The 23,076-nt window shown below is 52.0% G+C and overlaps 1 protein-coding gene across 3 annotated transcripts in view; it reads left to right on the top strand.

Annotated features, from left to right (window-relative positions):
* Positions 1-23,076, top strand: part of Ksr1 (kinase suppressor of ras 1) — a 134,366-nt gene that overhangs the window by 55,733 nt on the left and 55,557 nt on the right. For all 3 annotated transcript variants that reach the window (XM_055620136.1, XM_055620135.1, XM_055620134.1), the window contains exon 2: positions 17,055-17,195. In XM_055620136.1, the coding sequence (XP_055476111.1) occupies positions 17,055-17,195 (141 nt within the window). The remainder of the gene's footprint in view (positions 1-17,054; positions 17,196-23,076) is intronic.

Below are 23,076 nucleotides of genomic sequence, written 5' to 3'. Positions count from 1 at the left end.
AGATAAATTCCGAGAAGTGGATTTGGGGTTCAGAGGTTCCGAGCTATCGTGGGAAGCTCCTGCTTTGCGATGGAGCTCCCCATCTGCCTTCCAGGGGCCACTGTCAGAGCTCAGTGGTCTGCCACAACCTCCCCATGCTTGGGGACTGCCTGTGTCATCCAAAGCCTCTGCACTTGTGTTTCCATTTTCTCCTTGCTTCTCAGTGAGAGGACACTCTGCTCCCTCGCTCTCTGTAGCTGTCTTTCTCTGTGAGGCATGTACTCTCCCGCTGAGCTGCACCCCCAGCTCTTTTTAAAATCTAAGGTATTGTTTCACTAGGTTGCCAAGACAATTCCTGAACTTTCATTCTTCCTGACCTCCTAAATAGTGGGGAGTACAGACCTGCACCCCTGAGCTGTCTATAACTTCCCTTTGAGATGCTTGCTCTCAGATTTTACCTGGCTTTCCAGGATCCAAGGCAAAGCTCCCCCCCCCCCCGCCTTTTCTTCTGTGAACTCATTCCTGACATCTCAATTTTCTTCAAAAGAAGATCGTGTGTGTGTGTGTGTGTGTGTGTGTGTGTGTGTGGTTTTGTGTGTGTTTGTGCCAAAGGAGGACGTTGGGTGCCCGGCCCATCGCTCTGTCTTACTCCCTTGAGGCGGGCTCTCACTGAACCTGGACCTAGAACGGCAGGCAGCAGCTGTCAGCAGTTGTCCTGTTCTGTTCACTTCCTGCAGCCTCTTACAGTTTCACAGGGGGCTAGGGATCAACCTGAGTCCTCGTGTGTATGCCGCAAGCACACTGATTCACTGAAGCATCCCTCCCACCGCCAGCTGTATGCTTTAACTCTGGTCTTCAGCTCTCTCCGTTCACAGCTCCTTTTGTAGAGCCCTGTCTGGTGTCCTTCCTCAGGTATCTCAGACGTCCTTTGACCTGAGCCGGAGTCAAGGTCTTTAACTTTGTGCACTGGGGCTTACTCATCTGCTAGGCCTGGCACAGTGAATGCCAGGGGTAGCCTTGGTTGGGAAGGCCTGGCTTGGCTCCCCTACAAAGAGGGCACAGGCAGCCTACCACCCAGCCCTGCCATGCTGTAAGACAGTCGGTACCAACTTGACAGTTTGACACATATCATTACCAGTAACAGCCTTGCAGAACCAGCCTGTGTAATCACGGCGTTCAGAACATGGAAAGGCTGAGAGAAAAGAACAAGTGCCCGATCCTTCCCACTTGGCTCCCTTGTGCCTGTCAGCCCTCCCTCCTTCCCTCCTCTTTTCCCTCCCCCCTTGTCTCCCTCCCTCCTTCCCTTACTTTCTTTTATGTTTTTAAATTATTTTTTGTGTGCGGGTGTTTGCCAGCGTGTGCGTCTGGTCCCCTGGAACCAAAGTTGCACGTGGTTGTGAATTTCCATGCGGCTGCCGAGAACTGAACCCAAGTGCTTTGTAAGAGCAGCCAGTGTTCCTGATCTCTGAGCCATCTTTCTAGCTCTCCTTTCTTTTATGTGAGACAGGGTTTCATGTAGCCCAGGTTGACCTTGAACTCATTGTGTAGCCAAAACTGGCCTTGACCTCCTGCCCTGGCCCCTGAATGCTGGGATTTCAGGGGCGCACCACCATTGCATGGACTTTATAGCCAGAATTTTTTTTTTAATATTTTTAATTTTTATTTTTTTTCCCCTAACTCATCTGTCATGCTGGATTTCAGTTCTGCCTTTGTCGCTTAATAAAACTATACACAAAATCATGTGTTGAAATGTGTGTCGTGGTTTTGTCGTCGTCGTCGTTTACTAAATGGTTTTATAGTCACTTTCTTCGCACCTCTCCCAGGCTGTGTCCTTAGGCTACTTCCCTCGTGAACAGCCCTGACCAGGCAAGGCCGCACACCCTCTCTGCTTGCTGCCTCTTCAGCTGAGCCACAGGCAACCCACCAACCACAGTAGCCCTCCCCCTCTCTACCCTTGCATGCCTGTACCCCACGTGTCTCATGCTTCTGGTTTCCTAGTATCTCATGTAGCAACAGATTGAGAAATGGCTTCCTTTTTCAGGAAGAAAACACAAGTGCTAGAGTCCACAGGAGGTCAGATATTAGTTCAGCCTCGGGCCCTGGAGGGTCAGAGCCTCAACCCTACTTCCCCATGCTCAAGGACGTGGCCCTGCAGGTCAGAGGAGGCCAAGCCTTTGGAGGGGTCTCGGGGACAGCCAGGAAGGACTAGCGGTGCTGGTTACAGGCTCCCTGGCCTGGGGTTTGGTAGTAAACGCTTAGCTCCATTTTCTGCCTCCTCCCAGCCTCCTCTGCTTTAGGGGAAATCTGTTCCCAGCATCATGTGGACGATTCTTCTTGGGGGAAAGCACTCTTTGGGGCTGCTGAGATGGGAGCTGCCTTAGGCTTGCCTTGAGCCCTACCTCTCTGTTGATCGGTTGGGAGCAAGCTGAGAAATCCATTAGCTGACAGCCAGCAATCCAACTAGGAAGCCTAGCTGGCACAGCGGAGTGACGGTTTTTAAGCTCCTCTGTAGGCTACTTCATATCTGAGTCTGACTTTCAGCCTGACACGAGACAGTTACAATACTGACTGGCGTGGTCAAAGTGAATGAGCACTTGGGTACTGTATAGATGAACCCTTGATTTGTAGCCAAGCCAGGCGTGGTGGCACACACATGCCTGTAATCCCAGTGCTTTGAAGGCTGAGGCAGGAGAATTGAGAGTTTGAGGCCAGCGTAGATAGGCTAAAGAGTGACACTCTCTGTCTTTATATATATTATAATATATTTGGCAGGGCTAGGGAGATGGCTCAGTCAGTAAAATGCTTCCCATGCAATTGTGGGGGTCTGAATTCAGATCCCTAGCCACCCACATAAGAAGCCCAGGTGCCAGTTCTGGGGAGGCAGAGATAAGTCCTGGGGTCTTGCAGTTGGCCAGCCCAGGTGGTCACTGAATTGTATGTTTGTTGAGAACTCCTGTCTCAAAAGAGAAGGTGAAGAATGATGGGGAAAGGTACTCAACATTGACCTCTGACTCCACACATATACACAGAGACACAGAAATATCACATACACACAAACACACACAGGCAGCTGGCAGAGCAGCTAACCACTGCTCACACAGCAGGTGGAACCCAGGCTGTCCAACAGCCAGCATCAGGGAGATGCTGAACTGGAATTTTGAGTCTCTGTTCTTATATGTACCTCAGTTTCCTCACTGGCCATTCTCTTTTTAGATTTGGACCATCTGGAGGTGTTAGAGCAATTCCTGATGTCTTGATGGGTCCAGTCCTGACAGATCCCCAGCTGGCTGGCTGATCCCTTTTGGGGCCAGCCGTGCAGACTGGTGGGCGGGGTATGGGCAGGGGCTACAGAGCCCTTTGTGGTCCCACAGCATTCTGTCTATACAGGTGAGCTGGTCTCTGGCTCTTCGTTAGAGTTTGGATCTGGCTCACCCGGGAACGGCCCTGAGCAGGCTCTTGTGCTGCCTTGTCTGGTGGGGTGAAACCTGAGGTGTGCTTCCCTTCACCACATGGGCCACACTGTGTCACAGTCCCTGGCGCTTGCTGCTTGCTTAGCCTGAGGTGCATACAGGATGAAGCTGGATCTTATGCAAGAGTTGTATACGCATGAGTGTCCCTCAGAAGGTTCCTCCAGAAGGCTGGGTACACAGAGCTCCTGCAATCCGGATGGGGCAGGAGGCCCTCAATCTGGTTCTTTCCACCCATGGGTGGGAGGGAATAAACCATGGCTTGCAAGCCCCCGAGGGGAGGAGACTGTACTGACAAAGGCGGTTGAAGCCGGTGTGTTCTCTCTGAGGTAGAGAACAGGCCTTCTGGGAAGTTCTGGCCACTCCTGGTCATGTGGCAGAGCAGCTGCTGGCTGCCTCCATAGGTTTGTGCCTCATCAGTGACATATCAGTGGGTACGGGTGGGGTAGCGTGTAACCTAAAGGGTCTGTCCCCAAGGCAGGGGTTTACATCTGTCTGGATGGCCTACAGGGTCAAAGATGGAAGGCACAAAGCAGGGTGTTTATTAGGCACGCACTGAGGGTATTTGCTGTAGCAAGAACCCAACTGAGCCGTGTTAGATTCAGCTTCTTGACCTCTGGGTTCTCATTTATAAGGGATCCTCATGCCAAGATGCCCATCTACTTGCCTGCTACCCAGCAGGTGCCCCACATTCTGCCATTCAGTGTTGTACACAAACCAGAGTCACTTGGGAAGAGGGAACCTCAGTTGAGAAACTGCCCCACCAGTCTGTTCCAGGAGCAAGCCTCTGGTGCATTTCTCTTGATGCATGTGGAAAGACCCAGTTCACTGTGGGAGGTGCCACACCTGGGCTGGTGGCCCTGGGTGCTATAAGAAAGCAGGCTGATCTGGGCATGGTGGTGCATACCTGTAATCCCAGCACTCAAGAGAGGCAGAGGTGGAACTCTGTGAGTTCAAGGCCAGACTGATAGACAAAGCAGGTCCAGGGCAGCCAAAGCCAGTAGGCAGCACTGTGCTATGGCCTCTGTATCAGCTCCTGCATCCGGGTTCCTCCTTGAGCTCCTGCCCTGGCTTGCCTCATTGACTGACCCTTACCTAGAAGTGTAGGCAGAGGTTAACCTTTTCCTTCCCACGCTGTTTTTTTTTTTTTTTTTTTTTTTTGTTATGGTGCTTTATTGGTGGAAACCCTAACTGTCCTATGGCAAAGAGAATGGACGAGGCAGCCACACTGCCTTCATGCGCATCCTCCTTTGCCTACACGGGTTGCACGATTTATGACTGCATGTGCCTGGTTTCATTGCTCCGTCAAATGTGGATGGTGCTTGGCATCAGCTTTTGCAGGCAGGGTCACATGAATTAGCTATGGGAGGGGCAGGGAATGCAGCACTGTGGGCATCTGGCTTTGTGGGTACCTGGAGCCCACTGGTTTCTTGGGAGGCTGGACCCCCATGGCCTATTTATTTTCAAGTGCTTCCCTTTTTTGTCCAGGCGGAGGAGTTCCTGTGGGGTAGCAGGCGTGTGCTCGTATCCGTGTCTGTGTGTCACCCCAGCCTAAGCCTGGAGAACAGGCCCTGCTCCTGTCTGGAGCAAGCCCACTTTGGCTTGCTCCCTCATTTCACCTACGGCTGGGTAGCTCTCATGGTTTGTTGGCCTGTTCTGCCCAGGACTCTGTTTTACACACTCTAGCTTGGCCATTGAACTGATCTTGACTTCCTGGGAAGAGAGTGACCCCAGGAAAGTCATCCGTCAGGGTGTGTATGAGTCAGCTGGGCCAGTTTCCCCTGCACTTACTTACCCGCTGTCAAGGAATGCTTACAGATAGCTTGAGGTTTGGCTTGTGAATAGGCAGGAGAATGTTTAAGACAGTCAAGGCCGCGATCAAGCCAGACTCTTAACTGCCTTCAGAGATGCCAGTCCTTTCGAATTTTCTTGGTAAAGATGGCCGAACTCTGAGCCTCGCCTTGTGCTAAGCAGGCTCCCTCTGCCTGCCCACCCCCCCTTTTGTCCATAAGGAAACTGAGTGTGCTCAGCTGACTAATTAATAGCGGAGCGATGGTCATGTGACCCCAAGCCTGCAGGACTCCCAGGATCAGGGGTTCCTGGCTGGCCCTCCCTGAATGCCACTAGCTGAAACTGTCTGTAGTCCCATTGTTATCCGAGCCCTTCCACCATCCTGCTGTTGCCTGGTTGGCGAGCACAATTGCAGTGAATGCTAGGCTGGAAGAGGGGCCTGCAGCTTTCAGGCTTCTGCCTTCCCTTCCCACAGCTGACATCATCACACCCAGGCGGCCCCTTTCTTTCCCTTGGGCTTCTGTTTATTTTTTTTTATCTCACCTTTCCCTTTCCTTTAGCTGCCTGCTAAAATGGCCCCCCGAGGAGGAGAACGCTAATGATATTCCTAGTGGAGAAGACTGCAATGAGTGAAGAGGGCTGATGTCTTTGTCTGGCCACCCCCAGCCTCCTCACGGTGACCCTGCTTGGGACTCAGTGTTTTAGTCTTAAAGCCACGCTCTCTTGTGGGGGAGGGGGTGGCTGCAGGGAAGTGTGGAGATGGAACTGAGTTCTGACTAGTGTCGTGGTGATCAAATGAACGCCCCTTGCATGGGAAGCAACTCAGCGTGTGACCTAGCATGCCACCATAAACCGTGTCAGCACGGTGGCTGGTCATGGCACTGGTGGAAGGAAGGGCCCGTTTTGCTCTCCCTGTAGTCTGTCTCAGAGGTGCCCCAATCCGGCCTTGGGGGCCACAGTGGATTGTAAACAGGACACTGGTGCTCAGAGCCAGTTGCTTTCCTTGTCTCTCAGGTAGCCGCCACATGTGTCCACAGATCAGTCAGCCAGACCCTGCATTTGGGCGCCAGCCAGTCTGCCCCGCCTCCCATCACCTGCTTTCCCCATCAGGCCTTTTCCATGATGAAGGCTGCAGAGAGGGAAGACGTGAACGGGTACCCGTGGGCTCCACAGCATGCCCGCTGCTCAGAAGGCACGGTGGCATTCTGTTTGCCCAGAGATCTTTTCCTTCACTTAAAACAGAGGAAGTAAAGGACCGGACAGTCTGTCAGGTGCCACAGGTGGAAGTGAGACACGAGGGGCTGTGTGGCCGTGAGTCCTGTTGGCCTTTGCAAGCAAGGTGGGAGAGTTGCTCTTCCCTCTGCAGTGAGGGGTGCAGCAGAACCGGTGTGACAGGCCCGCTAAGGAGGAACCTCAAGGCCTGGTTGAGCTGGCAGTCTCTGACTTCACCTGGAGCATTGGGAAGCATCAGCCTTTATGTTTGGCAAGCACAGGTCCCCTCTACCTGGGAGGGGAGGCAAGCGCTGTGTTCAGAAGTGGGGGTCACCCGGGCTATCGAGTCGGCAGGCCTCTCCACCCCAGCACACACTAAGTCCCAAGTTCTAGTAAATCAAATAACCCCCCTGGGCTCCACGTGGTCAGCTCATCTGCTCTGAGCCTCCGAGCTCCAGCTTCCTGCATTACAGAGTGCTGGTATGCCAGAAATGCTGGGGACCAGCAAGAAGGAAGCCTTATCTTTATAGTAAAAAAAAAAATGCCAATAAAACATCTCTTGGATCTGCTCCTTCCTTCCACCCACACTGCCACTAGCTAAATTACCGTTTGTTCTCATCTTTTGCAGATTTGCGGTGGGGTGGCTTCTTGGTTGATTTTTCTGTCTCTGCTTTCTCCACACCCACTTCAATCTGTTCTCCACATGGTTTCCAAAATGATGATCATTCAGAAATGCAAATCTGATCACTTTTCTCTTGGTGCATCCCTCCCCATACCTGCATGATTGCAGCTTTTTCAGTGCTGTGGTCTTTCAAGATCGGCTAGAGGTTTCCAGAACTTTCAAGCACATGAGCCAGTATTGTCCTAAGCCAGCTCTGCTGCCCTTCTTCTCTTCTTGGTCCTTTCTAGTCTCCGGATATTTCCCCTGGCCCCCATTTTAAATCTTTATGACACTATTCTTTGCTCATCGGGTGCCCCCACCTGGCATGCCCTACCTTCCTTTGCCTCAGTGTTTGCCACACCCCTGGCTCACTCTAACCATTTTCAGGAAGCCCTCCTCTCTGATGACCTGTGAAGGTCCCAGGCAACCTCCACCTCACACCCTGCACCAATCTCCTGGAGATCCCATAGCGTCTGCACCAACCTTTGTATTTGAGGAGTAAACGAAGTTCTTCTTCGCAATGTTCTGCGTCTGATGAACTTCAGACAGGTAGGGGTGGGGTGGGGTGGTATTTGAACAAGGACAAAGGTATGTCTGAAGGCCCTGATGTGTCGTCCATAGTACCTGACCTGTCAGCCCTCCTGTCAGCTTCCCAACAGAAGTTCAGAACTCCGGGGACCTCTGTGTCTGTGATATTCAGAGGGTGGCATACCTGTGCCCACTGAGGCCATTGTGTCATGGCTGTTCAGGGGCTGACACACCTGCTCTCTGCCTCTTCGCCCCTCCTGTTCCCCAGCCAGGCATGGCTGGGGACATATCTGTTGTCCCCACTGGATCCTGGGAACCATGTTGCTTATGACTCTGCAACGATGTGATTTGACTAGTGAATGACTGAATGATGGGCAGACACACTTCTCTTCTTGCCCCTGGGCCATCACTTCAGGACACGGGGATTTCAAGTGAAATTTTGATCTCTCCTGGTTTAGTCCAGTTTGTCTCTCTGGGGCTCCCCAGAGTGCTGGCAGTAAGATCACATAGGGTAGGGTTTAGAGGTTGTAGTAATGAGTCGGGCCAGGAAGCAAACCTTGGGAAAATAGTCAGATGGTCGATTGCCCACAGACTTTCCAAGGCAAAGGTTGCTTTTCGAAGGGCAGTGTGTTTGGCTCGACCCAGGCTGCTTGGGTAGATGCTGTCTTAGGATATTTAGGTCAGACAAGTCTTATCAAAGCTCACAGCCTCTGTGGAGAATAAGATGGGTCAGTAGGTATCACTGAAAAGTTGAATTCGTAGTTGTCTGTCAGCCTTCCCTGGCTTACACTTGGACTTCCTCAGCAAGCCCCACTAGTGCTTTTGAGCAAGCCGGTCTACTTCCTGGCTGCGGGACATAGTCTGAGTGGCTAGACCTTGGGATGTTATCTAGAGATGATGCGGCTTACACAGAGGAGCGAGCTGGCTTGAATTTCAAGGGCAGGGTCTCTTGTACCCACCATCGTGCCCCAGTGGGCACTCAACCTGCCAACAAGGCCAGGGAACAGCCTAGGGGTAGGCCCTTGCATTTGCAGCTTGGGATCAGGTCACGGAGTTCAGACCTAGCGCACGAGGACAGTACAGTCCGCTTCATGCTCCCAGCTGTGGCCACTCTCAGCCCGGGCCTCCTTGGGAACATCTCCACTTGTGGTCTGGGGCAGACTTGTTTGTTTGTGTTTGAAGTTCCCCCAACTTGGAGTTTGACGTCAAGGCAGGATTGCTAGTCAAGGAGGCTTGGAGGGAGGTTGTCTCTGCAAAAATGCACGGGCTGGCAGCTTCCCCGAGGAGCCGGCCAGGGAAGGTTATTGCAAAATGCTCAGCGTGGGGTCACTGGTGTTTTCTCTTCTGCCTACCCCTCTGTCCCTGGCTCACGCTGCCTTGCTCTGCCCTGTTACTGCTAATGTCAGCTCTTCTGAGACCCTGCAGGGTTCTATTGAGAGCCGAAGGCCACCTCTGGGGCCAAGTGCTGGGGTCAGCCTGTGCCTGGGTATGGAGCCAGCAGCTCTGTGGCAGCCCCCGGCGCCCTCCTCACATTCCCAGAAACTGTTTTGCAACACATTGGCCATGGTAGCCAGGCCAGAGTACTTAGCCAGCCGGGCTGGAGGAAGTCCCCAGAAACATCCAGCTTCAGAGAGGAGCCGGAAGCTGGAAGGGAACATCCCCAGGACTGGGCAGAGGGGCGATAGGGGAGGGACCAGGGGCGTTAGGAACCACTGAGGCCCTCTGGGTGTAGCGGGTCAGGACAGCGTCAGTGACTTCCAGAGGTTGGAAAGCTGCAGCAGGGAGTTGGCTCCAGTAAGGACTGCAGGCAGCCACTTAATATCGTGTGTGTGGTGCTGCCCGCGTGGGAAAAAAGACACGGGGTGCCTATTGGCTAGAAGACTATGTAGATCTAGAGGACAAGGATGAGTGTGTGGCCATCAGCTGCTTTGCTCAGGCTGCAAAAAATGCCAAGACATCAGAAGGATGGCCACAGACGCCAGGCCGGGTTAAATCAATTTGGAGCTGATCTGGAGCCCGTATGAATAGAGCCATTTAGGAGGTATGGGGATGCCGTGGCTTTTACGCACAGGTCTGTTGCCTGATCAGAGTCCCGGCATTGCTGGATTTGGGTCACAAGAGAAGTAAGTCTTTCCCAGGGCCATCCTGAGTGTAGTGGTCGGCAAGCCTCAGCCAAGCTGAGGAAGTCGGCGTCAGGAGCCGGTGTTTTCAGAGATTACGTGGGACTCCGGTAGAGCATCAGACTAGATCATTTCTCTAACCACGTGACTGAAAACTTACAGCAAAGTTCTTGGTGTCCTCATCCGGAGGCTGGGAATAGTAGACTGCAGCTACACGTCGCATGGGCTTAGCATATGTTGGACGCTGTGATGAGCTTCTGCTAAGGCTGGTGGGCAGGTGTCCCTTAGCTGGTGAGTGAGCCATGCCAGCTGCTCAGCACCCCCATCTCAACACGGCTTTGTCGTTCTCCACTTAGTTTTGAGTAAGTGCGCATTCCATCCAAAGCACATGAAGGGGGCGAGAGGGATGGCCCAGTGGCTGAGAACACATGCTGCTCTTGCAGAGGACCCAACTTCAGTTCCTGGCCATCATGTAGGGCAATTCAGAGCCACCACTTACTCTAGCTTGGGGAGCTCTAACACTCTGTCTGACCTCCACAGAAGCCCCCATGCACATACAAGCACATAGGCACAAAGGTGTACACATATGTAAAAATAAGTTCAGGTGTGGGGCCTCACATCTTTTGTCCCAGCACTTAGGAGGCTGAGACAGGTGGATCTCTGTGAGATAGAGGCCAGCCTGATCTACACAGTGAGCTCCAGGCCAGCCAGAACTACATGGTGAGACCCTGTCTCAAAAAATAAAAGTAAAAATAAGTAGACTCTTTTTGAGTGTGTAAGAGCCTGTAATGTTTTTGGTTTTGTGTTCTTATTTTGTGAGGGAAAATATGCCTCAGGGATATGGCTGGGTCTGGAGTTGTGTGAGGACTGGAATGTTACCTTGGTGTACTTATCAGGGATCTAAAAAAAATCCCTACCTCCTGAAATTGCCTTTGAGCGTCCAGGAAGAGAGAGAGAGAGAGTTAGGCACTACACAAATGAGGAGATGGTTCCTACTGCCAGGTTTGTAATTGAGCAGCAACACAATATTGTGATTTTCATAATCCAGGGAGCCTGCCTGAGTCTCTGAGACACTCTGGTGTTTGCTTCAGCCCACTTCTGGCATCTCCTGGCTCCTGTATATTCTAACATCTGTCACATCTGCTGCCAGAGACCTAACCTCCTGCCCTGCATTTGGACATGACCACAGGAAGGGCCCTGCAATGGGCAACATCTGAATCAGGGTCAGGATGGCAAACGTCTTGGCATCTGGCCACTTAAAAAGTCCAGATCTCCGGTTGGTAAGTTTCGTAAGGCAGGGACCTCACAAGCCCAGCCCTTGCAACTTTAGGGTGGAGCTGATGTCATTTGCAGTCAGCTCTCTGGAAAGAGGTGCTTTTTATGGAGGTGTAGGTACAAAGTGTGATATCAGTGGATATCAGACGATATCCACCAGAGGTCTGTGTGCCTTTTTGCATGGAGGCTTGAGCTTCCTTGTATGTGGGTTGTATTGCTTGCCTGACATCAGCCAGTCCCCTCACAATGGCTTGTCTGCAGCCAGCCACCCTATGCAGGCCAATGGGTGGTTTAATAACAGTGTCAGAGGATCCCCGACTTCCAGGTCAGCATGCCTCCAGGACTGGCCATGACATCTGCTAGACATCCCGTGGGGTTCAGAAAAGACACTTTTGTTCTTGGTGTCTTTTGTTTTTGAGGCTTGAGTCTGGGTCATGCCTAGAGCAGTTTGGGTATAGCAGGTATGGTGTGAGCTTGGTCAAAATTCTCAGGGACGGGTACTCACCTGGGCAAGCAGCATTCCCAGAGTCTATGCCATTCCAGGGCAATCATGCCATCTGGTCCAAGGGTAGAGGAGAGAGCTCTGGAGAGAGTAGAGACCAGAGGTACCTGGTGAGCTTAGATTTTGGCCTTTCTGCCTTTGAAGGTAATGGGCCTGGGGAAATGGTTCAGTCAGTAAAGCACTTGCTGAGTTTGGATCCCTAGAACCTCTGTAAAAACTGGATCCAGTGGTCCACTTCTGTAACCCCGGTGCTTGGGAGGGTCCAGTAGATTGTCCTGGCTCACTTTCCAGCCAGCCCAGCTGAGTCAGTGAGCCCCAGGTTTAGTAAGAGACCCTGTCTCAAAAAAGAAGTAAGAAGTCATGGAAGACAAGTGTTTCCCTTTAGCTCTAAACACAGGTATTCACACATGCACAGAAGTACATCTGTACATACTTAGGAACATCCAGTACAGCACAGGTCATAACTAATTAACTATTAAACATTCCTGTTCTATAATCTCAAGCATTGTTCCAGGCCAGCATTATATTTCAAGTTGTCTTTAGCCCTTACCCCAGAGATGGGGAACTCCAGAGATGGGCAAGTGCCCACCCTCATAGTCCTTGCCCTTAAAGTGATGGAGAGGACCTGAAGACCACTTGACAAGGACGCCAACCAGCACCGAGCAAGCATTTTCCTGGTCAGGCAATTTATTTGCTAAGTTTCTTCACCTCCCAAGTGCTAAGAGTACAGGGTATCCATCGTTACCCTGGCTCAGTCTAGACACTTTAGCCTTTCAGATATATCAAGCCTATTGTGGCTGAGGCTGGCACTGGGAATCCTTTGGCATTTTTCTTCCACAGGGGAATGTGTCAGTGAGGAACTTCGAGGCCAGTCAGTGGTTTCAGAACTACCAGTCTTCTCCGTGCCACTGTTGTCTTTTTTGTTTGTTTGTAAGACAGGGTTTCTCTGTGTAGCCCTGGCAGCCCTGGGACTCACTCTGTAGACTGGGCTGCCTTCAAACTCGGAGACATGCCTGCTTCTGCCTCCTGAGTGCTGGGATTAAAGATGTGCGCCACCAACTCTAGTTTATTTTGATCACACACAGATGTGCCTGCATGTCTGTATGCATGTGAGTGCTGGTGGGGATCCCCTGGGGCTGGAGTTACAGGCAATTGTGAGCCACCTGGCATGAGTGCTAGGAACTGAACTCGGGTCCTCTGCAAGAGCCCTAAGCTCTCCTAACTGCTGAGCCATCTCTCCAGCCCATTTTGAATGGACAGGATTTAGCTCATTTGACATCGTTCTGCCCAGCTAGAGCTAGCAGTCTTCCTCACGTCACTGACCGTCAGGGATGGCCTGGTAGCTGGTTAATAATGCTATGAGACTTGCGTTCTCCTTGCTGGTTCCAGGTATTTTTGTGGGTGGAGGTTCAGCAGCCTCAGCTTTCAAGTGTGGCTGTCTCTCCCAGGTTGAAGCCGAACCCCGGGGCTTCTCTCTAAGATCACTCACTGCTCTTAACTGCCAAAGCTCCCAGCAGAAAGTACATCTTTGAGTCCAGGCTGCTTATCGAGTGCTTGCTGTATTCAGGACTTACCAACTCGTTTTCGGGCTCCCTGAATGAAGCCTTCACACTCTGCAAACCTGGCTGCTTGTCGAGAACTGGGACACACACTCTTGACGCAAATGACTGTTGAGGCCCTGTTGGTCACTTCAGTGGAACCTCAGGTGCTTTTGAATTCCGGAAAATTGAGATCCTGTGGGTTTTGTGGTGAAGAGGAAATGACACCGCCAATGAGAGGTCCTGGCACACCTCCTTGGCTTGGCTGGCAGGCCCTGCTGCGGCTTGTCTCAGAAAGTGGCCATTTGGTGCTTCCATGATTGCCCTAACTTTCAGGAAAAGCGAGAGCAGCTCCATTTCCCTGTGATGGGACCCCTCTCGTGCCAGGCCTCAGCAGAGTGGTTTCACAGGAGACAGCAGCCCCAGGCCTCCAGGGCTGCCAGCACCAGCATATAGGGAGTGGCCGTGTCCCTCAGCTCAGGCCCCGCTGGCCGCATGAGCTGTGATCTGAGTGTGATGAGGAGCACAGGCCTGTGGCCTGCTTTCGAATATTCAGTCAGATCTCCAACAGCTTTTCTAAAAAGAGGAGACTAGCGTAGAGGCCCGTGGTAGAGTATGACATGAGTGTAGCTGTGAGCTCTGTGCCACACTGGGAAAACGTATGTGTGTGTGCATGCGCGCACACGTGCACACCAGGCTTCTGGGCCTGTAGTGGTAATCAGAGATTCAGACTAGACCTCTGGCTCTGCAGAACTGGTAACCTAAAGGAAGAGAGGCAGACAAGCAGGGGGACTGAGAGCCATCTGGGCAAGGGCCGAGAGGCTTCCTGGAGGAAGAGGTGTGGAAGCCTAGCGTCAGCCCAAGGATTCTTGGCAAGAGGTTCACTGACACAAAGATGACTGAGTGGCTGAACAGGGCCTGGAAGGGCAGACAAGCGGAACTGGAGACTCACAGGCTGGCTGAGGCCTCGGCCAAGCTGGTGCTTCCCCTCACTAGCTGGCCCCAGCCAGAGTCCTGTGTAAACCAGCTGTTATTAATCATCCCCCAGTGGTCCAGCCTGGGAGCCCCACACTGTGATGGATGGCCATTATTGATGAGCCTAGCCAAGTTCCTTAGTGTGGGAAAGGATAGTTTTGAGCTCACATGCTATCTGCTGGGTGGGCCTGCCTCTGGTCAGCCCTCTGGAGCTGAGGCTTGCCATTCGGAGTGGCGTGAGCAACTGAGTGGAAAGCAAAGCCTGAGATTAGGACCCTGGTGTTTTCTTCCTCCTTCCACCCTCAGCGCTGGTGAGCACACCTCACACCCAGGTGCAGGACCAGGCATGCGGGGTTGGACAAAGACCCTGCCTTCATCATAGGGGGACCTAATGTGTTACTAGCGGGGGTTTCATATCCCAGCTCAATATAGGCTAGTTATTTGGGGTGTTAGAGTGAAGAAAGACTCAGAGAAAGGAGTGAGCGTCTTTGAGATTACACAACCAGTAAATGGCAGATCTGAATTCGGGCCTGTTCATCTGGGAGGCAGGTATTCAGCTGCTGGGTGAGGGAGAGCAGGGCGGGGTGGGGGAGAGCAGGGCAGGGGGGGAGGGAGCGGGGAGGGGGGAGGGGAATCGAGAGAGCAGGGCAGGGCTGGGGGGGTATGGAGATGAGCTAGGAAAGGAGACTGGGGCTCCCATTTTAGAGTTTTCCTCCGATCATGCTGTAACAAATGGCTCCGAGCCTGAGGGAGGGCGGAAGTGCCCCTATTTAGGTCTCTGCACGGAAAAAGTGCACCTGTGCGTTGGTACTTGTGAACTTTGGCAAACAGCAAATGGACGGGGTGGGGGGTGAGGGAGGGGAGATGCTCAGGGAAGAGTAAGTGCTGTCTGCCCCGGGCATCAGGACAGGGTACAGGACTACCCTGGGCTCACCTGTGTTAGCACTGTCACCAAGCGTTCCAACTGTACACCCGAGTATGTGTAACGTGTAATTACATACATTATACATGTTATGATACATATAATATATACTGTATCATAGAAGTATATATTTTGATTCTGTTTCTTCACCCCCGTTGGTTCCAGTTATGACTAACCCTCCCCATACCAGTTAGCATGATTTGGGGTCTTGTAAGAGGGTCAGTAACTCTGGAGTGACTGAGAAAGGGTTTTTTTTGTTTGTTTTTGTTCTTTTTTAGATTATTGATGGAGCCAAACTATACATACATACATACATACATACATACATACATACATACATACATATATAAAATACATACATACATACATATAAAAATACATACATATATATACATACATACATATATATGTATGTATGTATATACATATTTAATATGTATGTATATACATATATACATATGTATATATGTATATACATATATACACATACATACATATATATATATATATATATATATATGTATTTTTTTTTTAATTTGTTTGCTGGGTGCACGGGCACACACCTGTAATCCCAGCACTCAGGGAGGCAGAGGCAGGTGGATCTCTGTGAGTTCGAGGCCAGCCTGGTCTACAGAGTGAATCCAGGACAGCCAAGGCTGCACAGAGAAACCCTGTCTCAAACGACAACAGCAACAACAAAAACTGGTTTATGTGTTGTATGTGTGTGTGTGTGTTCTTGTGATCATGTGCACATGGAAGTCAGAGTTGATGCCAGATATTTTCCTCAGTTGTTCTCTTACCTTAAAAAATTTTATTCTTTCTTTGTGAAGTGTGTGTGCGCACACCAGCATGCTTGCACATGGACGCATACACTCCACAGCACGCATGTGGAGGTCAAAGGCCAATTTTTGAGCTGGTTCCCTTCTTCCTTCATATGGGGCTCAGTGGTCAAACTCAGGGTTAATTTGTCGGTCTTGGAGACAAAGGTGCTTGTACCTGCTGCGTCACCTGTCCAACCCAGACTTACTAGTTTTTTATGGATGCATGTTAAAAAGATAACAAAAGGCAACAGATTCTTGAGAAACATGCTGAGATCTTTACAGGTGATGGGAAGAGAAACGCATCGTCCAGACAGCCGAACTGTTCTGAGCCTGAGTGGTTCTAAGCGACGGGGTCTGGCTCTTAGGTAGGGCTTGCCTCTGGGGACACTGAAGGTTACAGCAGGTCTAGAGTCTGGTTTCAGAGATTCTCGTCGTCGCTGGACACCACGGGCCAAGCCAAGCTGCCCTCCCTGGTTCGCTCTGGTGGTGGCATGGTCCCCTCTGCTGGAGGGAAGCCTCGGCGGAGCGAGCCTCCTTTCTCAGCAGGTCCCAGCTGTGGGCTCCCATGAGGCTGCCCTGGGTCAGTCCGGCCTTGTTCAAGCTTGTCTTGCTTGAGTTTTTTTTTTTTTTTAAAGCTTTGGACATTCTTCCCTTGGGAAACACAGATCCATGGGTCTGGAATTCACCAACATCTTGGGGTGTAAATACTGGCTAGCCTGTGTGGAGACTCCAGCCAGGGGCTGTTGCCAGTAGCTGCAGCCCCGTTAGGTGTTCTTTCTGTTCAGTGAGAGCTTGCTCGTCTCTTAAACTCTTTGAGGCTGCAGCTGTTGTTACCATCTTGTGGGGAGGGCATGTGTGCATGTTTGTGTGTGTGTGTGTGTGTGTCGTTGCCCCATTTTTCCAAACCCCTTCCCCCTTTTTGTTATTAGTTACCCGTATTTGTGCTCCAAGCAGAAAAGCTGGCTTCTGTGTGGCTGGCCCCTGTTCTGTCACTAGCTGTGACCTTCACTGTTGAGGGGCTGGTCTTGAAGGCAGTTCAGCTGGCCAGCCTCAGTGGGTCCATGCTGTGACCAGACCCTCCTGACTCCTCACCTCATTTGTAGCCTTTTCACACCGTGGTGACAGCAAGGGGTTTCCGGGCCCTGCCGGCTCCATTCTCAGTACATCCCTGGCATCTGCCTGAGCTCCCCCGGAGGGCACACGGCTGCCACACACTTGTGCCCCCCTGTAAAGGTGACCTTTTCTTTGCTGGACTTCCAACAGGCAAAGCTGGTGCGCTACATCTGCAAGCAGCGGCAATGCAAGCTGAGCGTGAGCCCCAGCAACAGGAGCGCCGAGCTCAACAGCTACCCGCGCTTCAGTGACTGGCTGTACATCTTCAACGTGAGGCCCGAGGTGGCGCAGGTATGCAGCAGGCCAGCCGGGGACAGGCGAGAGGGGACAGGCAGGGGCCACAGCCAAACCTGGGAATGGCTGAGATGTAGAGGCTACATGCTCTGCCATGGGGAGCAGCAGCACCCAGGAGGAAACCAGGGTACCTGTGGCTACAGCAAGTGTCCCCAGTGCTGGTGCGGTGCGTCATAAACTGGGACATCCCGGCCACGGCTGGTCATTCATGTGGTCATCATGACAATGGTCGTCCTTCCTGGAATCCTTGGCTCTATGGCAGATACATAAGAGGCTCAGAGTACTTATTGCTCTTGCAGAGGACCCAGGCCCAGTACCGGGGTTCAGTACCCACGCACTGGCTGACAACCATCCATAACTTCAGCTCTCGGGGATCAGGCGCCCTCTTGCGGCCTCCACAGTCACCAAGCATGCATATGGTGCACACACATACAAACAAAACATTATTTCCCACAAAGAAAGGAAATGAAATTGTTGTCTCGCTCTGCTCAGAGTCTAAAAGGAGGGCTTTGCTCCTCTTCTTTCTTGTCCTGGAGGACCCACAGGTGGCAGGGAGCAGCCAGGGGAGCAGGAGACAAGAATCTGAGCCCAGCCCCCCTTCCATCCTCCTGCACCCTGCCCAACCACAGCTTCCCACTTAACCAACAGTATACTCGGAGAACGTGTCAGGGTACGGGGCAGCCTTCGGGGATCGAACATAAGCAGCCACGTGGGGGCTGTGCTTTACCAGGTCAAGTCTCGTAAATCTCCCTGGTCTGCAGTGTGAAAGACTGGCCCTTGCTAGCGCTTAAAGTTAAATCCATTCAGTACGGGCACCGAGGAAAGCAGAAGGAAGGGGGGACGGATGTCACTCGTAGCCCTGCCACTCGGGAAAACTGCGCAAAACAATTCTTTTGGGATTCTGATCTTTACTCCCTCCCCCCCAATGTAAAAACCTTTATAACATTTCTCAGGGGTAGGGAGAAGCCAGCCAGGCAGGGAGTCACTGGTCTCACTGCTGTGCCTGTGCATGAGAGCTGTAATCTGAAGCCCGCATACCAACAAAACAGTATAAAATTACCTTGGGTATGAGTTTTCCTGCCTGTGACATATTGAAGGAGCAGTCTTTTTTTGGACATATGAGGGTTTATAACATTACTAAAATTGATCTCCTCTCTATATTTGGTGCAGTTGGCTGGTTGGTTTGTGGTTGGTTTGAGATAGGTTCTCGCTGTGTAGCCCTGGATGGCCTGGGACGCTGTGTATAGTCCAGCAGGGTGGCCTCAGACTTGAGGTGCTCCTCCTGCCTCTGCCTCTGCCTCCTAAATGCTAATAGGCGTGTCTCACTCTGCCCAGCTGATGTGTACCTTTTCAAGGGCAGCTGCTCAGGTTGGAATGTAAGTGTGAGGCCCATCTGTGCGACAGTTTCTGTTGGGACCAGCTAGAATAGTCTTGTTTGCTTGTTTTTCAAGACAGCATTGCTCTGTGTAACCTTGGCTGTCCTGGACTCACTCTGTAGAGCAGGCTGGCCTTGAACTCACAGAGATCCACCTGCCTCTGCCTCCCCAGTGCTAGGATTACAGACGTGTACCACCATGACTGGCTCATCTAGGATAATCTTATGTTTTGCTGTCATCACTTGACAGTTAGCCCAGTGTTTTTCCCATGTTTTCACACTCTTGTGTCTTATTGTTTCTTTATTCATGTTCACTGATTGGATGTGGTAAGTTAGCAGACAAAGGTCAACAGCCACTGCCTGTTCGATGTGACAGTAACCCGTATTAGTGTGATACTCTTTGTAAATACTCTGTAATTTCCCCTAGGAGACATTCCTGGATGGAAAAATGACACCAACATAAAATGTGCCTGTCTGTCATGGGGCTGGGGAGCAATTGGACCCCAGTCAAGCTGCCCCGAGGCCCAAGGTACCCTCATGTGTAGTATGGTCCGTGCTGTAGGCAGAAAGGGGTGGAATACGACCGAGGGAAACTGCTTTGTGCAACAGGCTCCTAGAACGTTTAACAGTTGCCCGCCCGCACACTCGTGGGTGCGTATAGCATATACACAGAGTATAATGAGCTACAGCCTCTGTCTGTCTCCTCGCCCACCTTCCTGCTCATCAGTCTTCTGCCATACAGGAAGGAGGTTGGACATGCCATGTGGGCACAGATTTAAGTACATAGACTTGGCAATTGTGCAGGAGCACGTTCCCCCCCCCCCCCCGTGCTGCCACTGTCATCTGAGTCTCACTGTGCCTCCCCCGTCCCCACGATCTGTGTCAGTACCTCCAGCTGAGGACACGGCAAGTCCAGGCATGTTCACAGAGCTGGTGACAAGGACAAACCCACGCATGGTTCAAGTCCGAAGTGCTGGACTCCAGAGTGTGCCTTTTCACTTCCATTGCTCTCTGAAGATACGCTTCGCAGCTGGTCCTATGCCCCAAAGGGCTTCTTGGCAGATACCTGAAGAACTTGGGAGACTCAGTCTTTTAGGGGGTGTGGGGACTAGTGGCTGGCAATGTGGAGTGTTGCCGCCGCTGCTGCCGGGGTGGCCCCCGGAGAGCTGCGTGATAGCAGCCAGGTGAGAGGCCTCCCAGCCAGGCCGAGCTCTAGCAAGCTCGGAGTCAAGTGCTGGCTGAATCAAAGCCCCAAGCGACTCAGCAGAGCTGTGTGCTCAGTGAGTGGCGAACTTCTTTGGATCCAAGGAGCTGATGGGCAACAAGGCCCCAAGGCCAAGTGGAAGATGGGAGCCAGGATGTCCTTTGGGGTGGGGAGCTCTGGGAACAGAGGGTGAGAGAACAGAAAGCCTGCCTGCGACCTGTCACCTGGAAACAGTTGGCACCTGAGAAGGCAGCCGCTCAGGTACCATCCATTTTCATGCGCAGATGGATGCTGTTGTCTCCCCACCTCAGTATCTTGTTAGGCAATTGTTAGGATCCCCTCTTTCCCATCCGTTCTCTGGCTGTCCCTAAGAAGCTGTGTCTTCATGCACATGGACTCTGTCATAGAGACCAGGGACCCTAGTCCCTCCCAGCCCCCCACTCTGCAGGAGGCCGAGGCCTTTAGTGGGATAGTAGCCTCTTACTGTGCCAGACTGGCCCTGAGTCATGAACACTAAAAGTTAAGTAGCATTATGTCCCTGGCCTGCCTGCCCAAGTGCCTTCGCCCACCTCCGGCTAAGAAAGCTAACAACCACCCCAAAGGCTCGACAGGACAGCTTGACTCCCACTGATGGAGAGTCCAGAAGTCCTGCTGATACCCTCAGGAGAGAGCTCTGACCTCAGCCTCCCAGCCTGCCACGGAGAGGTCCCAGAACCTGTCAGCATCTCCAGAAAGCCGGCTGGAGGTCTCTATATGGTGTGAAGATCCTTCTGGAGAGGCCCCTTCTGCCCGACCCTCAGGTTTGACCTGGAGAGAGTCTCCTCTGAGGAGTACAGGCTACAGAACGTAATCCCCACCCCCCAGCAAAAAAAAGTCTCCAGTGCATTTGAGCGTGTGATTTAGACAGGCAGCATGGCATCTCTTCCTTCTTCTGGGCAGGAGTTATACATTCTATGGCCGCCTGGCCGAGTGTGCCCTCCGAAGGCCCGTGGGCATGGCTGCTGGAGCTGCTTTCCAGTGGGAACAGCACAGCCCTGTGGTCATGGATGTGCAGGTGAGTGCACCCAGAGCCTAAGGAGCTGTGGGTGTCCCAGGGCCCCTCAAGCTTCCCTAGCTGTGTATCCCCGAGCAAGTCACTTCATTCCTCCAGGCCTCTCTTTACCCATGTGAGAAAGAGTCTGGATAGTTTTGCTCAGCCCTCTCCCCAGGCAGGTTCTTTGAGAGACAAAGGAAGGCCAGAGCGGTAGAACTGTGTACCGAGAGGTGACCTAGGGAGGCTGTGTGGAACCAAACTGTCTTCTGTCAACAACTCCACAGATGGGCTATGCTGCGCCTCAGCTGTGTCTCTTCTCCAACGACCTCAGTCTTGTCCTTCAGAAAGGATTTCATGATGTTTTCCCCCTGGGCTCCTATGGAATGTGTGTCACTAGTGTGGCCTGTGGTCACAGCTGGGACCCCTCCCCCACAAGCACATTTTCACCTCACAGGCCCAGCCAGGCTTCTTTAACTCGTGGAGTCTCACAATCACCCTTTTCTCCCCTTTGTTTTTCCTATCCCTCACTAGCAGTGATCAGAAAACAAGGCAGAGACCCCTGGACTCCCTGACATACAGTGCCTTTAACTGCTTTCCACAGCTCCACGGCAGGAGCTGTTACAAAGTGAGCAGGCAGAGACCTCCCTGCTCCCTGCTCTGAGCCGGCCACTTCATCCACGGTTGCCAGGTACCCTGGCCAGATCTCTGCATGCGTGCTGCAGTCATCGAAACTGACGGTTCACGCTTGTTCCCTTCCTGTCTTTTGTTTGCTACAGTGGGATCGTACAGCATGAATTCTGTGTGATGTTAGTCTTCTTCTCGCCTTTGTGCGGATCCAAAAAATCCACTTCATTCTTCTTCTAAAGCACAATAGTGAGAGAGTTCTTCAGGATGTCTGACAAAGGGCCCGGGATGCAGCCCAGTGACAGACAGCCTACGCTCGTGAAGCTGACGCGGTGGCTCGGCTGAAGGAGCAGGGACATCCCCAGGAAGGTGCAGTTGGAAAGGAAGACCTCCCTCTAGCCACACACGCATATGCACACGCACATACAATGAGTCCCTGAGTTCTTTCCCCCAGCACCCAAAGAAAGGAAGGAAGGGAAGGAGGAAGGGAGAAATCGGTTGTTATGAACCATTGTGTCTGGATGGGCCCACTCGCTTAGACAGGTGCTCACAGTGACATCAACATCAGATGAGCCTGAGAGCCTGTGCATACAGAAGCGACACCACGCACGCACGCACGCACGCACGCACACATGCACACACAAAGAAGCCGTGTACCTAACCCCAGAGCACCTGGCAGGTTGGAAGCCCTTGCAAATCTTTTCTCGTCAAAGGGTGATAAAAATGAACAGAAATCAGTGGAGACAGGGATTGGGGGTGTTGGGGTTCCTCTCAGTGTCTCTCCGCCTCTCTGCATGCCAGGTCCAGGATGTCTGGCTGCTGAAGGGCCCAGCCTTGGCATCTCAGCACAAGCTGATGTGTCTTAGGGCTGCTCCTGAAGCCTGGGTGGAGGAGTATGGGTGGTCCTTACGTGGTAGGATTTGTCCCTTCCGTCTCTTGCTTGTTGTGCTGACCTTGGCTCTTCACAGCCTCATGGCCGAGGAAGACACACCTGAATCATATACATAGGAGCTATAGGAAGCTAAGCTCCCCTATACCGTGTTGCCTACCTGGGGTTGGCTAACCATCGCCTTAGCTTTACACTGCAAGGCTGGACAGTGTTTATGGTCGCTTTCAAGGCAACAGTTCCTTCCCTGGTGGGTGAAGAGAGGGATGTCAAGCCTTAATCCCGGAAATCAGGAAGACGAGGCTGGAAGTTCATAAGTTTGAGTCTAGCCTGGTCTACATAATTCTGAGGTAACCTGAGCTGCATAGCAAGATACTGCCCCCCAAAGTAATTAATTATTACTTAATTAGTTGACATTGTGGGGTGACAGCGGTACTTCCAGGCTTCTGGTAGGCTTGGGGGGCTCTGCATTTGTTCCTGTTTGTCCTTACCTGTCTTAGCTAGGGTGGCTATTGCTGTGATGAAACAGAAGGACAAAAATCAACTTGGGGAGGAAAGGGTTTATTTACCCCACATCATAACCCATCACTGAAGGGCAGGGCAGGACAGGAACTCAAGCAGGGCAGGAACCTAGAAGAGCCCATGCAGAGGTCATGAAGAGTGATGCTTACTGGCTTGCTTCTTTTCTTTTGATGTATGTATGTATGTATGTATGTATGTATGTATGTATGTATGTATGTATGTATGTATGTATGT

The sequence above is a fragment of the Psammomys obesus genome, unplaced genomic scaffold, assembly GCF_907164565.1.
Source record: "Psammomys obesus unplaced genomic scaffold, mPsaObe1.curated_primary_1811, whole genome shotgun sequence".
NCBI classification, from domain to species: Eukaryota; Metazoa; Chordata; class Mammalia; order Rodentia; family Muridae; genus Psammomys; species Psammomys obesus.
Note: the sequence above shows the minus strand (reverse complement) of the source record. Positions and strands in the feature narration are given on the sequence as shown.